Source organism: Vipera ursinii, assembly GCF_947247035.1.
Source record: "Vipera ursinii genome assembly, chromosome: 14".
In the NCBI taxonomy this organism is placed as follows: domain Eukaryota; kingdom Metazoa; phylum Chordata; class Lepidosauria; order Squamata; family Viperidae; genus Vipera; species Vipera ursinii.
Genome location: NC_139527.1, coordinates 8,357,909 through 8,371,396, shown reverse-complemented (window position 1 = coordinate 8,371,396; position 13,488 = coordinate 8,357,909). Strand labels below are relative to the sequence as shown.

Sequence of the window (13,488 nt, the reverse complement as noted above, 5' to 3'; positions counted from 1 at the left end):
TAATAATTAATACTGATTTATTAAATTGATAGGCTGCCTGACTCCTAACACCTCTGGGTGGCTTTATTTATAAAATAAAACAGTTCCGAAGTTGAGACCTCTCCACCATTGGAGATTTGAGACTGTTCAATAAATACCTCACACAAGGCAAGGCTCAGAATACGATGCAGCTTTTAATTTTGCTGTTTTGGGCATTAAGGGGTTGTTGTTGTTGTTGTTGTTGTTTTAAAAAAAATGCTTTATTTTGTTTTACACGGAATGTATATACCACCAAGTGATGAGACATAACAAAGCTTTTTGTATTCTTGTCACACGTAATTTATTATTTTTTTTAGTTTTTGGCGTGTGTCGATGCTCTCTTTTCATTGCTGTTTTCTGATCTCATTCAGAGTGATTTTCATTGTTTATTGTTAATAAATCAGAAGGAATGGGGCTGTTTGTTTGGATATTGTTGGATTTGGTTCTCTAATAGCAATTTTTTTTTTCACGAGCGCGGTTGGTTCCGTGCCCAGCTTTGTGTTCCAGTATTATTCAATTACATTTTTCGGAATATGTACACCCGGACTTTCCGCACTAAAACACTCGGATGGCTTCTGCTGCTCAAAACACAAGAGCGTGGAATATTTAAAAAGTCATCCCAACGTTTTTGGGTCAGGAATGGAGATCCTAGGTTTTTCTTCTCCTGAGTCAACGACAGGATGGCAACCTTGGAGAGAAGAAACAGTGGGAATCTCCGTTTGTCTTTCCTATTTACTTCTGGATACAGAATAAAAGAGTCGGAAGGGACCTTAGAGGTCTTCCAGTCCAACCCGCTTGCTTAAGCAGGAGACCCTATACCAGGGGTAGGCAACCTCGGCTCTTTTATGACTCATGGACTTCAACTCCCAGAATTCCTGAGCCAGCTATTCTGGGAGTTGAAGTCCATGAGTCATAAAAGAGCCGAGGTTGCCTACCCCTGCCCTATAGCATTTCAGGCAAAGGGTTGTCCAATCTGTTTTTAAATACTTTTTTTTAAAAGGACAAAAAACGTCATTTTAGAAATATGAATAGAAAAACATTCCCTTCCATAACCATGGAATCGTTGTCCACAAATTGCCTGGGGGCGGGAGGGGGCAACAGCACAAAAGTTCAACCATAATGTTCACCTATATTCACCAGCCCTTTGTGGACTGTTTGCAGGAGACGGAGAAAAATCAGAATTTTGACTTGTAGATTTGATGACGGTTTAAAAAAAAAAATTCCTCCATTTTTGGCAGCCGGGGTGTGTGTGTGTGTGTGTGTGTGTGTGTGTGTGTGAGAGAGAGAGAGAGAGAGAGAGAGAGAGAGAGAGAGAGAGAGAGAGAGAAAGAGAGAGAGAGAAAAAGAGAGAGAGAGAGAAAGAGAGAGAGAGAGAGAGAGAGAGAGAGAGAGAGAGAGAGAGAGAGAGAGAGAGAGAGAGAGAAAGAGAAAGAGAAAGAGAGAAATGTTCATTTTGTTATGCAGGTAGCCCTGCACTTACAATAACCCGAGCCCAAAATTTCTGTTGCTAAATGAGGCATTTGTTAAGTGAGTTTTGCCCCATTTTACAACCTTTCTTGCCACCGTTATTAAGTTGGCAACACGGTTGTTAAGTGAATCTGGCTACCCCTTTGCTGACTTTCCTTGTCAGAAGGTCGCAAAAGGGGATCAGATGACCCCATGACATTGCAACCATCATAAATTTAGTGGTTAGCAGCATCAAATTCCTGGGTGTGCAGTTAACGAGTAGGCTGGCTTGGTCGCTCAACAGCGAGACACTGGTGAAGCGGGCACAACAGCGCCTGCGTTTTCTGCATCGCACGAGAAAAGCACATCTTCCTTCCCCTGTCCTGACCACTTTCTACAGAGGGACGACTGAGGGCATCCTGACATACAGCATCACAGTCTGGTTTGGAAGCATCTCTGCTTCAGACATGAAGGGGGTGCAGAGAGTGGTGAGGACAGCAGAAAAGATTATTGGCAGTTCTCTCCCTTCCATCCAGGACGTGGCGTATAAGCGTCGCTTGAGCAGGGTCTGCAAGATTGTCTGGGATGCTACCCATCCTCTTCACGACCTGTTTTGTTACCTTTGGGGAGGGGGCTTTGTGGTATCTGAAGTCGAACACCCAGATTCAGCCACACTTTTTGTTCCATATAGCATCAACCTTGTAAACTCTCAAATTTCATCTTTCCGCTGTGCTGGGAAAGGTTGAGGGCAAGAGAAGAAGGTGACGACGGAGAATGAGGTGGCTGGATGGAGTCACTGAAGCAGGAGGCGTGAGCCTAAAGGGACTCCAGAAGATGGTAGAGGACAGGAAGGCCTGGAGGAACGTTGTCCGTGGGGTCGCGATGGGTCAGACACGACTTCACAACTAACAACAACAAGTGTGTGTGTGAGTGTGTGTGTGTGTGTGTGTGTGATGTATGTGTATGGGTAGATATATACTTTCCTTTGAGAGCAGGCAACAGAATTTCATTTTTAACATGGGCCAGTGTGCTCACAGTAAAAACATGACAATAAAGGTTATCTTATCTTAAGTCTCAGCCAGTTGCCAAGCATCTGACTTTTGATCACATGACCATGGGGAGGCTGTAACCTTCATAAGTCTGAAAAACAGTCATAAGTCACTTTTTTTTCAGTGCCGTTGTAACTTTGGACTATCACTAAATGAACTGTTGTTAGTTGACGACTATGTGTAGTCCTAAACTACGTGCCGAAGGTTAGCGTTCTTTGCATCCTCCAAAGGAGTAGTCAGAAGCGATTCTTGGTATAGATTTGTGTTTTCCTTTCTTTTTCTTTATACCTTTTTACGCCTCCATCATTCTCTTTTTACTCTTTGTTATTTCTCTTGGTTGTGTTGTTTTTTATGTGTATGCTTTGTAAAATGTAATAAAGTTATTTGAAAAAGAAAAGATCATCCATTGGGCTCTTTTGAAAAACTGACATTATCTTTACCTGCCCTAAGGCAACAACTGTCCTCCATGGAGCTATCCAAGGTCCTGAAACTTTTCTGCTTGCCAGCCAAACCCCAAAGTGTTATCTTTCATGTCTTTCCCGTAATTAGCTGTGCTCACAGAACCAGTATCAACTATAAAAAGTCCAACATTTGGCATCTACTCATCCTAGGCAAACAACATCGAGTTGGTTTTATCTCACTTCCTTCTCATTTCTCAAAAACGATGCCGCACTCTGACTAGATCCCAAGGGGCCAAGCGCAACGTGCTTTCCAAAGGTGTCTCTAACACTGCGCCATCTGTATACCCGGCAGTAAAAATTAACCACTATTGCAGCTATATAAAGAGGCATGCCTGCGCATGTGCTTTGAATGAAAGAAGGCTACCCCTTCTGCACTTAAACGCAGAGATTGTGGAAGGAAAATTGGAGACATGTGGCACTCTATAAGAAATAAAGGCCTGGAAATTATAGATGGGCCAACTGACTGAGAAATTTTGCCCCATGGAGATGCCTTGCTCCAGGCTGATGTAGCAAAGCAGAGCCGAGATGCTCTGTGGCCAGTCCAGTTTGATGTGTTGCTCCCTTTGCTAAGGGTAGCCTTGCCTACCTGCTACACATAAACTACTCTTAGTGAAGAGGAGTGGCAGTCTTGCTCTGCTCTGAAAAGGAGCATGGAGGCATTGCTTCAAGGCTCATTTCCCCCCTGAATCCCAAGTTGCACTCTTTAAAGTTCTGTATACTTCTTGTAGCAACCCTTGCAATACCATCACCTGGCATGCCAAATATAATGGAATGTAATAATCTGGATTCCCAGGAAAGACGGGATAAATAGAATAGAATAGAATAGAATAGAATAGAATAGAGTAGAGGAGAGTAGAGGAGAGTAGAGGAGAGGAGAGGAGAGGAGAGGAGAGGAGAGGAGAGGAGAGAAGAGAAGAGAAGAGAAGAGAAGAGAAGAGAAGAGAAGAGAAGAGAAGAGAAGAGAAGAGAAGAGAAGAGAAGAGAAGAGAAGAGAAGAGAAGAGAAGAGAAGAGAAGAGAAGAGCTTTATTTGGCCAAGTGTGATTAGACACACAAAGAATTTGTCTCTGGTGCAGAAGCTCTCAGTGCACATGCAAAGCAACAGAGTACTAATAATCATAATAATGATACCTATAAGAACGTGTAGTAGAGAAGATGAGAAGGATACTAATAATACTACAGCCAGACAACATGAGTGAACATGTTGTATCATAGATGAACTTGTATAGGAGCAAGAGACAACTCCATTTAATTTAATTTAATTTAATTTTAATTTTAATTCCATTTATATCCCGCCCTTCTCCGAAGACTCAGGGCGGCTTACAAGCTTAGCAGTAGCCTTCATTCTATGTATATGCCTGCTTATTAGGGCTTTCACACACACCCCAAGCGGCATTATTACAAAGTCAGCTTAATTGCCCCCAATAATCTGGGTCCTCATTTTACCTACCTCGGAAGGACGGAAGGCTGAGTCAACCTTGAGCCTGGTGGGACGCGAACCTGCACTCATTGCAGGCAGCTGGTGTTACTTAAGGAGGCATTAGCCCACTGCTCTACCAAGGCTCTTAGAGAGTTTTTGTGAGAAGAAGAGGGTGAAGACAGCCTTATAGTTCTCAGAACACAGACCTCATGTGGATAGTAATCTGCTTTAATTTGGCAAGATTCTGTCTACATGTAGAATAATTATTCTGCTTAGAAGAATCACCATGTATCATTCTTGGTTTGGGAGTTGACAGCAGGAACTGAAATTAGTTCCTTGAACTGAAATTTGAAATTGCCTGTCTATGAAACACAGACCCTAACACCAAGTTAAGGACTTCATAGTATAGGTTCTCCTGCTTGAGTGGGGGGCTGGACTAGAAGACCTCCAAGGTCCCTTCCAGCTCTATTCTATTCATGCTAAATATATACCAGCTCAAATACCAAGAGATTAGAATGTTCCTTATGCCAGTATCTAAACATTGCAAATTGATGACCCAGTCCAATCCAAATCTAGACCCAAAGGCACGGTGGCCATTTTGTACAATGTTGTGTTACGCACCAAAGAGATGCCACCATACTATCCCCTTGGCCAAGTAGACATTTTGCAAAACACATTGAACCAAAATCAGAAGCACAAAGTATTTTTAACATTTGCAGAGGAGGTCTGCAAAAAAAAATGTGTGGGAATGAGAAGTAATTATCATAACATCAATCGTAGAATTGTAGAATCATAACATCATAGGGTTGGAAGGGATCCTTGGTCTTCTAGTCTAACCCTCTGCACTCAAGGCAGGACAAGGCAGGAGACTTGATGCCATCTTGGAGAATGATCATGGAATCAGTCATGGAACCATAGACTCAATCCCAGAATTATAGAATCATAGATCCGGTCACAGAATCACAGGCAGGTAGGGACAAGGAGAGAAGCAACCTAGAACTAAGGAGAAACTTCCTGACAGTTAGAACAACTAACCAGTGGAACAACCTGCCTCCAGAAGCGGTGAATGCTCCAACACTGGAAGTTTTTAAGAAGAGACTGGACAGCCATTTGTCTGAAATAGTGTAGGGTTTCCTGCCTGAGCAGGGGGTTGGACTAGATGACCTCCAAGGTCCCTTCCAACTTATTATTATTATTATTATTATACAATTCTGGACAAACGGTTCTCCACTCTGCTCTATTATCTGAAAGGTGATGTTGCTTTACCTCAATGTGAATTGGTCCTCGGTTGAGTTTTTAGCCGTGGACACCAGGAAAGTCAATACTTCTCCTTGCTTCAGCGTCTTTGGTATGTACTGAAGGACAACGTTGCCGTCCAGCCACAGTTCACTTAAGGGAGGGCTACCCTGTGCCTGGTAGAGAAAAACACTTCCAATCCTTTGCAGGGGTGGCCCCGATTCATCAATGTCGTTACGTGCAGGTCTGATTCCGTTGTTCTTCCTCGAGTCCTCCTTGGTACAATCCCCTTCCTCGTCTTGAATGGCGTAGTATAATTCCACTTGACTCCCTTCCGACTGATTCAGAAACTTCTTCCGCCCAGCCAGCATGGTGGGAGGGTTAAACCAGCTGGGGAGTAAGTCTAACTCAGCCATGCAAAAACCCAAGCTTTCTGCCAGCCTGCAGGCGGCCCGGACTTCTCTCGTCTCCCGAAAAGCAAAGACTCTCAGACAAGGTAACTGCTCTGAGCTGCTGTACTCGTCCCAATCTCTCCCGACGATGTAGAAGAGGATCTGGACTTTGGGTCTGCTTGGATAAACCTTGTGGTTCAAGATGTAGGCCTTCAACTTCCAGTTGAACGATATCCTGGGGGCGGAGGATCTGAATGGGTTCAAAGAAGACAGGAGGTCCTGGGGTACCGCTTGCTCAATTGAAAAAGGCCCGTAGGTTGCATTTAAGGTGGGTGGCCTCTTGGCTTTATAGATGAGGAACGATTCCACCCGGGACTGAAGGCTAGAGTTCCTCATGATGTCTTGGTTGGCTTCTTTGAGGAAGAACGAGATGTCCGCATTGTGAATGTGATAACTCACCGGCAGGTACGTTGGCAGCAAGGAGAATTTTTGAACGCTTTCCAGAACCCCTCGGCTTTCGGACACTACAAAAAGGGAGAGAGAGAGAGATTAGACTCTTAAGCCTCAGAAGCTCAGAAGGTCAAGAGAAGCCACCCTCTAGAGAAGGTCTGTCCCAGCTCCTTCAGCCCACGTCTTCTTTTTGCTGGGTTCACAAAGCAGGATTAGCCAAGGTAGGGAAAGGAACTGCAGTGCTGCGACGTGCTAAGCTGGATCAGTTTACTGCGGCTTAGCATCTTGTAGCGACTCAACAATGTTAGGTTTATTCGTGGCTCAGTGGACTCTAAAAACCCAGCATAATTCCACCACCCAGTTAAGCCCAGCCAACGGGTAACAGATTCATCTCTCTACCTCATTAGACTAGTAAAAAGATCGGTCTCTGAAATTGTTTCCAATTACTGCAGAGCTAATTAGATTAATTCCCAGACTCAGTGCGCGGTAGATGTTTATGCTTGGAATGCCAATTCCCCTAAGCCCCAACCAACGAGGGTAGAGGATGATGGGAGTCAGAGTCCAAACATTGATCACGTGACCGTGGGGATGCCATAATGGTTGTAAGTGTGAAAAAACAGTCACAGTCACATTTCTCAGTGCCGTTCTATCTTTGAAGGGTCAGTAAATGAACTGTCGTTAAGTCAAGGAACGCCTTCAAGGACTTCCTTGAACACCTGTAGGTGAAGAACTAGGCTTGTTCCAAAGTCTTTAGGTTGCTTCCTACAGCAGGGGTCCCCAACCTCCAGTCCGTGGACCAGAACTAGGCCACGACATTCCAGCAACCAGTCCACACAAACAAGCAAAGCCCCATCTGTGGGATGCAGGCAGCACACAAAACCAGGCACCCTCCAGTCCGTGGAAGAACCTCTCTCCACGGAACGGGTCCCTGGTGCCCAAAAGGTTGAGGATCTCGGTCCTACAGGATCCATATTAAACATCAACAAAAAGTTGGAGCACACAAAGAGGTTATCTGCATGGATGGTACAGTGGGAGCAGAAGAATTCCAATTCTACACTGTAGACCACTGTGAGAATCTCTTTCGTTAAATGAAGAGGACTTCCAGTGGACCCTTGCCTGTCCACACCACCACTTAGCACCGGGTCTACTAGCTCCATGCTCCTAAAACACCACATACAGATGGTCCACAACCTTAAGAAGAGATTGGAAAATCATTTGTTTGAAATGGTATAGGGTCTGGCTGGACTAGAAGAGAGCTGGAAGGGACCTTGGAGGTCTTCTAGTCCAGCCCCCTGCTCAAGCAGGAGAACCTATACCATCTCAGACAGGTGAATGTCTAGTCTCTTCTTAAAAACCTCCTGTGGTGAGTCGCCCACAATTTCTGGTGGCAAGCTGTTCCACTGGTTAATTGTCCTCACTGTCAGGAAGTTTCTCCTTAATTCCAGGTTGCTTCTCTGTTTCATCAGTTTCCAACCATTGTTTCTCGTCCTGCCCTCTGGTGCTCTGGTGAACAACATGACCCCCCTCTTCTTTGTGGCAGCCCCTCAATACTGGAACATTGCTATCATGTCTCCCCTATTTCTTCTTTTCTTTAGACCAGCCAAACCCAAGTCCCGCAGCCGTAGACTAGAACAGCAGTCTCCAGTATTTGTGGCTTAGTGACCCGACTGGTGGAGGGGAGGGAGGGAGGGGAACTGGGCCACGTGAGTGGTGGGCCGACAAACACGTGCGCAGCTCAATTTGCATGAATGGTGGGCCAGCGTGCATGCATGCAAGTGCCTGCCAGCCTGACGTTCATGCAAATCAAGCTGTGCGCACATGCACAAATGCTCTGGCCAGTCTCTTGTGCGGCCCAATTTTGAATAGGTCACAGCCCGGTACTGGTTCATGGCCAGGGGTTTGGGGACCCCTGGAGTAGAAGACACACACCCCTCCAAGCTTCCTTCCAACTCTGTTATTCTGTTACGTCTGGCTGTACCTAGAAATTCGGGCGAAGAGCAATGGATGCTTTGCAGTCTTTGAGGCATTTGGGAAAGGGAGGAGAATGTATATATGCCTTCCACAAATAAAGCAGGATTCCAGTTGTACAAGTCAGGGAGCGGAAGAAGAAAAATATGCATTTCAGAAAAGACACAGGGGTTTGGGGGGGGGGAAGCAGCCCAGCCGCTTCAAAAGCATGCCTTCCCCCGTTTTTATGTCACTTCTCTGTGCCGCCAGTTGAGTTTATGGCATCCCTTTGTGGTGCCTTTACGACCGCGTTTTAAAGGCATGCATAATTAAAGGCCAACATAAGTGCAGAAAGACCAGCTGATGGATTCTTGGCACGCCACACGTACACACCAACCCTGGTCTGCAGAAAATTGCAACTCAGCTTCAGCCAGGAGGGGGAAAAGAAGAGAACAGGTTTTTGGCCACTGGCAAGAAATGTAAATGGGAGGGAGGGAGGGAGGGAGGGAGGAGAGCGAAGGACATAACTTGGGGCTCAGAATGTTGACTTACGTCAAGGGTCATGACTTAAAAGAAGCTTCCTGGCCATGCCTACTTCTACAGACAGTAACAGTATCCGTATAACAGAGGGGGTTGGGAGGGACCTTGGAGGTCTTCTAGTCCAACCCCCTTTTCAAACCGGAGAGCCAGTACCATTTCAATAGGTTTTATAGAGACATTCACAGATCTTTCCCGAGACTCCATGGGGAAGGCTCTTAGTGTGCTTTGTGGTGTGTTTGTGGCGATGAGAAAACAAGCAGAGTTTGCATTTAGAACATAGAAATAATCGGGATGGAAGGGACCGTGGAGGTCTTCTAGTCCCAACCCCCTGAGATCTTCCAAACCATCCTATCAGTTAGGACATTTCTGCTTAAAATAAGCGAATAACGGAATTGGAAGGGACCTTGGAGGTCTTCTAGTCCCAACCCCCTGAGATGTTCCAAACCATCCTATCAGTTAGGACATTTCTGCTTAAAATAAGCGAATAACGTAATTGGAAGGGACCTTGGAGGTCTTCTAGTCCAACCCCCTGCTCACACAGGAAACGCTGTGCCATTCCAGACAAACGGCTGTCCAGTCTCTCCTCCAGGGATGGAGCACCATTGACTTCAAGGAACGTTTGCTGGTTTTGAGCAATTTTTCCTGTTTTCCAGGGGGGGGGAAAACACCCATTCAAATTCACTCATCAGTATGAAGTTTATACGCCGCCCATCTCACTACACAGAGTGACAAAGGAATGGGTTTGTTTAACAACCACGGCATTCGTTTAAGAACCCCCGTGAAAAATGCCACAGAATGCTGGTCACCTGGCTGTCTTGACTCACCAATCCAATGGCAGGCTCCATAATGGCCATAAGTCAAGAGTTACTTGTAATAAGGGAAAAACCAGCCAGGAAATCCTGAATGGGGCAGACCAGCAAAATCCAAAACCCCAGCATCCAAATCTGTGGAAAGCAAGGACAGGACTTCCACTGTGGTGTGCGTGCGTTTGTGAGATGAAGTCTACAGTTCAGATTTTGCTCTTCGCTTATCTGAACGCCCAGTTTTCCTCCCTTCTCCTTGTCAAAAACACCGTTCAGCAGATCCAGGGCTCTGAAGGTAAGGAAGAAGGAAAAAGAGGTGATGATCCCAAACATTTAACCATTCAGCTGGCTTTGCTTATTAATCCCGGCACCATCTTTCTCAATCCCTAGCTTCCGCTTGGAATTCCTCAGCTTCTCTTTTCAGATTTCAAAAGAGCTGGGATGAATGGAATTGAACTGAATACTTTAATTGGCCAAGTGTGATTAGACACACGAGGAAGTTGTCTCCAGAGCAGAAGCTCTCAGTGATGCAAAGCAAAGCAACAGAATAATGATAAATTATCAGAATAATACTAATAAGAGGGGGGGGGGAATAAAGAAAATGGAAAGAGAGAGAGAGAGAAAGAGAAAGAGAAAGAGAAAGACAGAGAAAGAGAAGAGAGAGAGAGATCATATTTTCCCACTTTTGAATCGCTTGAATTGAACATTTAGTCAGATTCTTCCTTGGGGGCTGAGGATTGTGTGCAACAGGAGAATTTTTACCCATACAAATTCATTCCATTCCTTTATTCGCAATGCCGCTGCTCTTTCAGCCAGCTTGTAAATGTAAAAGTAGGCTTTAGTTAACTTAGCAACAGATATATAGGAGGAACAGTGCTGGGTGTATCTGTGTGTGTGTGTTTCCAAACACACAGAGACAGCGCAAAGGCGATTGGGTAGAAGAACAGCCTGGGTTTCTTCTCCGAACGGAGAGGAGGAAACGCTGTGTGCTGAATTTTAAGCGGTTCGGGAGCTGACAGCTGCTTATCCAAACAGCCAAAAAGTCAGCATTTTCAAAGAGTTGTTTTGCACCTGAGCTAGAAAAGACGGGCGTTCCAGACACAAAAACTTATTAACGGCAAGTTTCCTTCAATTTAGAGTTCTGTCTGGATTGGGATTGGTAGATCTTAAGAAATTTGTTCCCCCCAGAAAACCTGATGGCAGGTCTTTGGTGCTGCTGGGTCTGACCGAGAGTTTGTGTTGCAACAAGCATTGTACGGTTTTTTTGGGGGGAAATGCCTATCTGTATTCCTAGTCCATAGGGACGCGGTGGCTCAGTGGGTTAGGACGCTGAGCTTGTCGATCAGAAGGTCGGCAGTTTGGCGGGTCGAATCCCGAGTGCCGTGTAACAGAGTGAGCGCCTGTTACTCGTCCCAGCTTCTGCCAGCCTAGCAGTTCGAAAGCACGTAAAAATGCAAGTAGAAAAATAGGGACCACTCTGGTGGGACGGTAACAGCGTTCCGTGCGCCTTTGGCGTCTAGTCATGCTGGCCACATGACCACAGAGACGTCCTCGGACAAGCGCTGGCTCTTCGGCTTTGAAACAGAGATGAGCACCGGCCCCTAGAGTTGGAAACGACTAGCACACACGTGCGGGGGAACCTTTACCTTTATCTTATTCCTAGTCCAGGGGTCTTCAAACTTGGCCCTTTGATGACTTGTGGACTCCAGAAACTCCCAGAATTTCTCAGGCAGTCAGGCATATTTGTCTGGAATGATAGAGGGTCTCCTGCTTGAGCACGGGGTCAGACTAGAAGATCTCCAATGTCTTTTCCAAATGTATTATTCTGTATCACAGCTGGCTGGGTTTGCCCTACATGCTACACGCTAAGGTATAACTCCTGTTTGGTTTGAGGTAGCCCAGCAGAACTGTCCACACAGTAGTGGATTTATAAGAGTGAAATCTGAAAAAGATGGACACTCAAAAGTCCCAGTTATGCCACATTGGTGACTGTGATTTTGTGGTGTGGAAAGTGGGTTGTGATTATAAGTTTTCAGAGCCGGACAGGGCTCAGAAGGAGGAAAAGGTCATAAATACACTTTGGCAGTGCCGTCTCTTCTACAGAGTAGAAACATCTGGAGAAGCTTCAACAATGTGCAACTCACCAAGCTGTAGGGAGTAGAAACAGTAACCATGAGAGGGACCTTGGAGTCCTAGCGGACGATCACTTAAACATGAGCCAACAGTGTGTGGCAGCAGCCCAAAAAGCAAATACAATCCCAGGTTGTATAAACAGAGGCACAGAATCAAAAGCCTTAGTTAAGATCACATCTGGAATACCGCATCCAGTTTGGGTCACCACACTACAGAAAAGGTGTTGAAAGTTTAGAAAAAGTGCAAAGAGCAGCAACTGAGATGATTCAAGGGCTGGAGACAAAAACATATGAAGACTGGCATGGCCAGTCTTGAGAAAAGAAGGAATAGGGGTGACATGATAGAAGTATTCCAGTATTTGAGGGGCTGCCATAAAGAAGAGGGTGGGGGCAGCTTATTCTCCAAAGCACCTGAAGGCAGGACAAGAAGCAACGGATGGAAACTAATCAAGGAGAGAAGCAACCTAGAACTAAGGAGGAACAACTTGCCTTCAGATGTTGTGGGTCCTTCATCACTGGAGATTTTTAAGACGAGATTGGACAACTAGTTGACTGAAATGGTATAGGGTCACCTGCTTGAGCAGGGGGTTGGACTAGAAGACCTACAAGCTCCCTTCCAGGTCTATTCTGATTGATTGATTTATTGAAATTAACTCTGTTCTCTTTTTTTAAGAGGGAGGAAAAAATGAGCAACAAGGACTGGATGATCCATTAAGGCAGGGATGTCAAACTCAATTTCACTGAGGGCCGCATCAGCATTGCGGTTGCCCTCAGGGGGCCGGGTGGGTGTGGCCAGGGTGGGCGTGGCCTACTGGATGGGCGTGGCTAGAGTGCGCATGACCTGCTGGGTGGGCGTGGCCAACTCTACATCATTCGCATCAAGGGTGCCTATGGGGGTCTGGGCAGGAGTGGGACAGATCTGAGGGTCTCTGGCAGGAGGAGGGTCTCTGGGCCAGGGCCAAGGCAGTGGGGGCCGTTCCCTCACTGTTTCCAGGATGGCTTCACGGGCCGCATGACCTCCAAGGTCCCTTCCAACTTCTTCTTCTTCTTCTTCTTCTTCTTCTTCTTCTTCTTCTTCTTCTTCTTCTTCTTCTTCTTATTATTATTATTATTATTATTATTATTATTATTATTATTATTATTATTATTATTATTATTATTATTATTATTATTATTATTATTACAACTGCAGGGAACCAGGGAGGGGGAAAAACATGAGGAAACAAAGAGTGTTAGGGTTGTGTTTGACCATCTGTCTTTTTAATTGGAGTGAGCAGGACACAAATATTGTATCTTATCTGCACAGACTATAGGAAGAGAAGATCCTCCAGTTTCTTTCCAAACATTTAAACTCTCCATTTGGGGAAATAAAAAGGCCAAAAACAGATTAAAGCAGATGCTGCAGCCTAGCCTTTTTTGCAGAAATCCTGGAAATTATTTGATGCTTGTGAAATTCTCCAGATTGTGTTTGGCATCATCTTGTCCAGTAGACCTTCAAACCAGTGGTTGGGTTCAAATAGGTGAACAACCGGTTCTCTGTGTGGATGCCGCTTCTGGAAGTCCATTCTGGGGCTGGGCAACAACAACAAAAAATA

At 45.4% G+C, this 13,488-nt stretch overlaps 1 protein-coding gene across 1 annotated transcript in view; it reads right to left on the bottom strand.

Moving 5' to 3' along the window:
* Positions 1-13,488, bottom strand: part of LOC310646625 (transmembrane protein 132D-like) — a gene marked incomplete at both ends in the record, with an annotated part of 241,456 nt that overhangs the window by 185,166 nt on the left and 42,802 nt on the right. Inside the window, one exon of the mRNA XM_083373227.1 lies at positions 5,660-6,545. Coding sequence (XP_083229353.1) covers positions 5,660-6,545 — 886 coding nt within the window. The remainder of the gene's footprint in view (positions 1-5,659; positions 6,546-13,488) is intronic.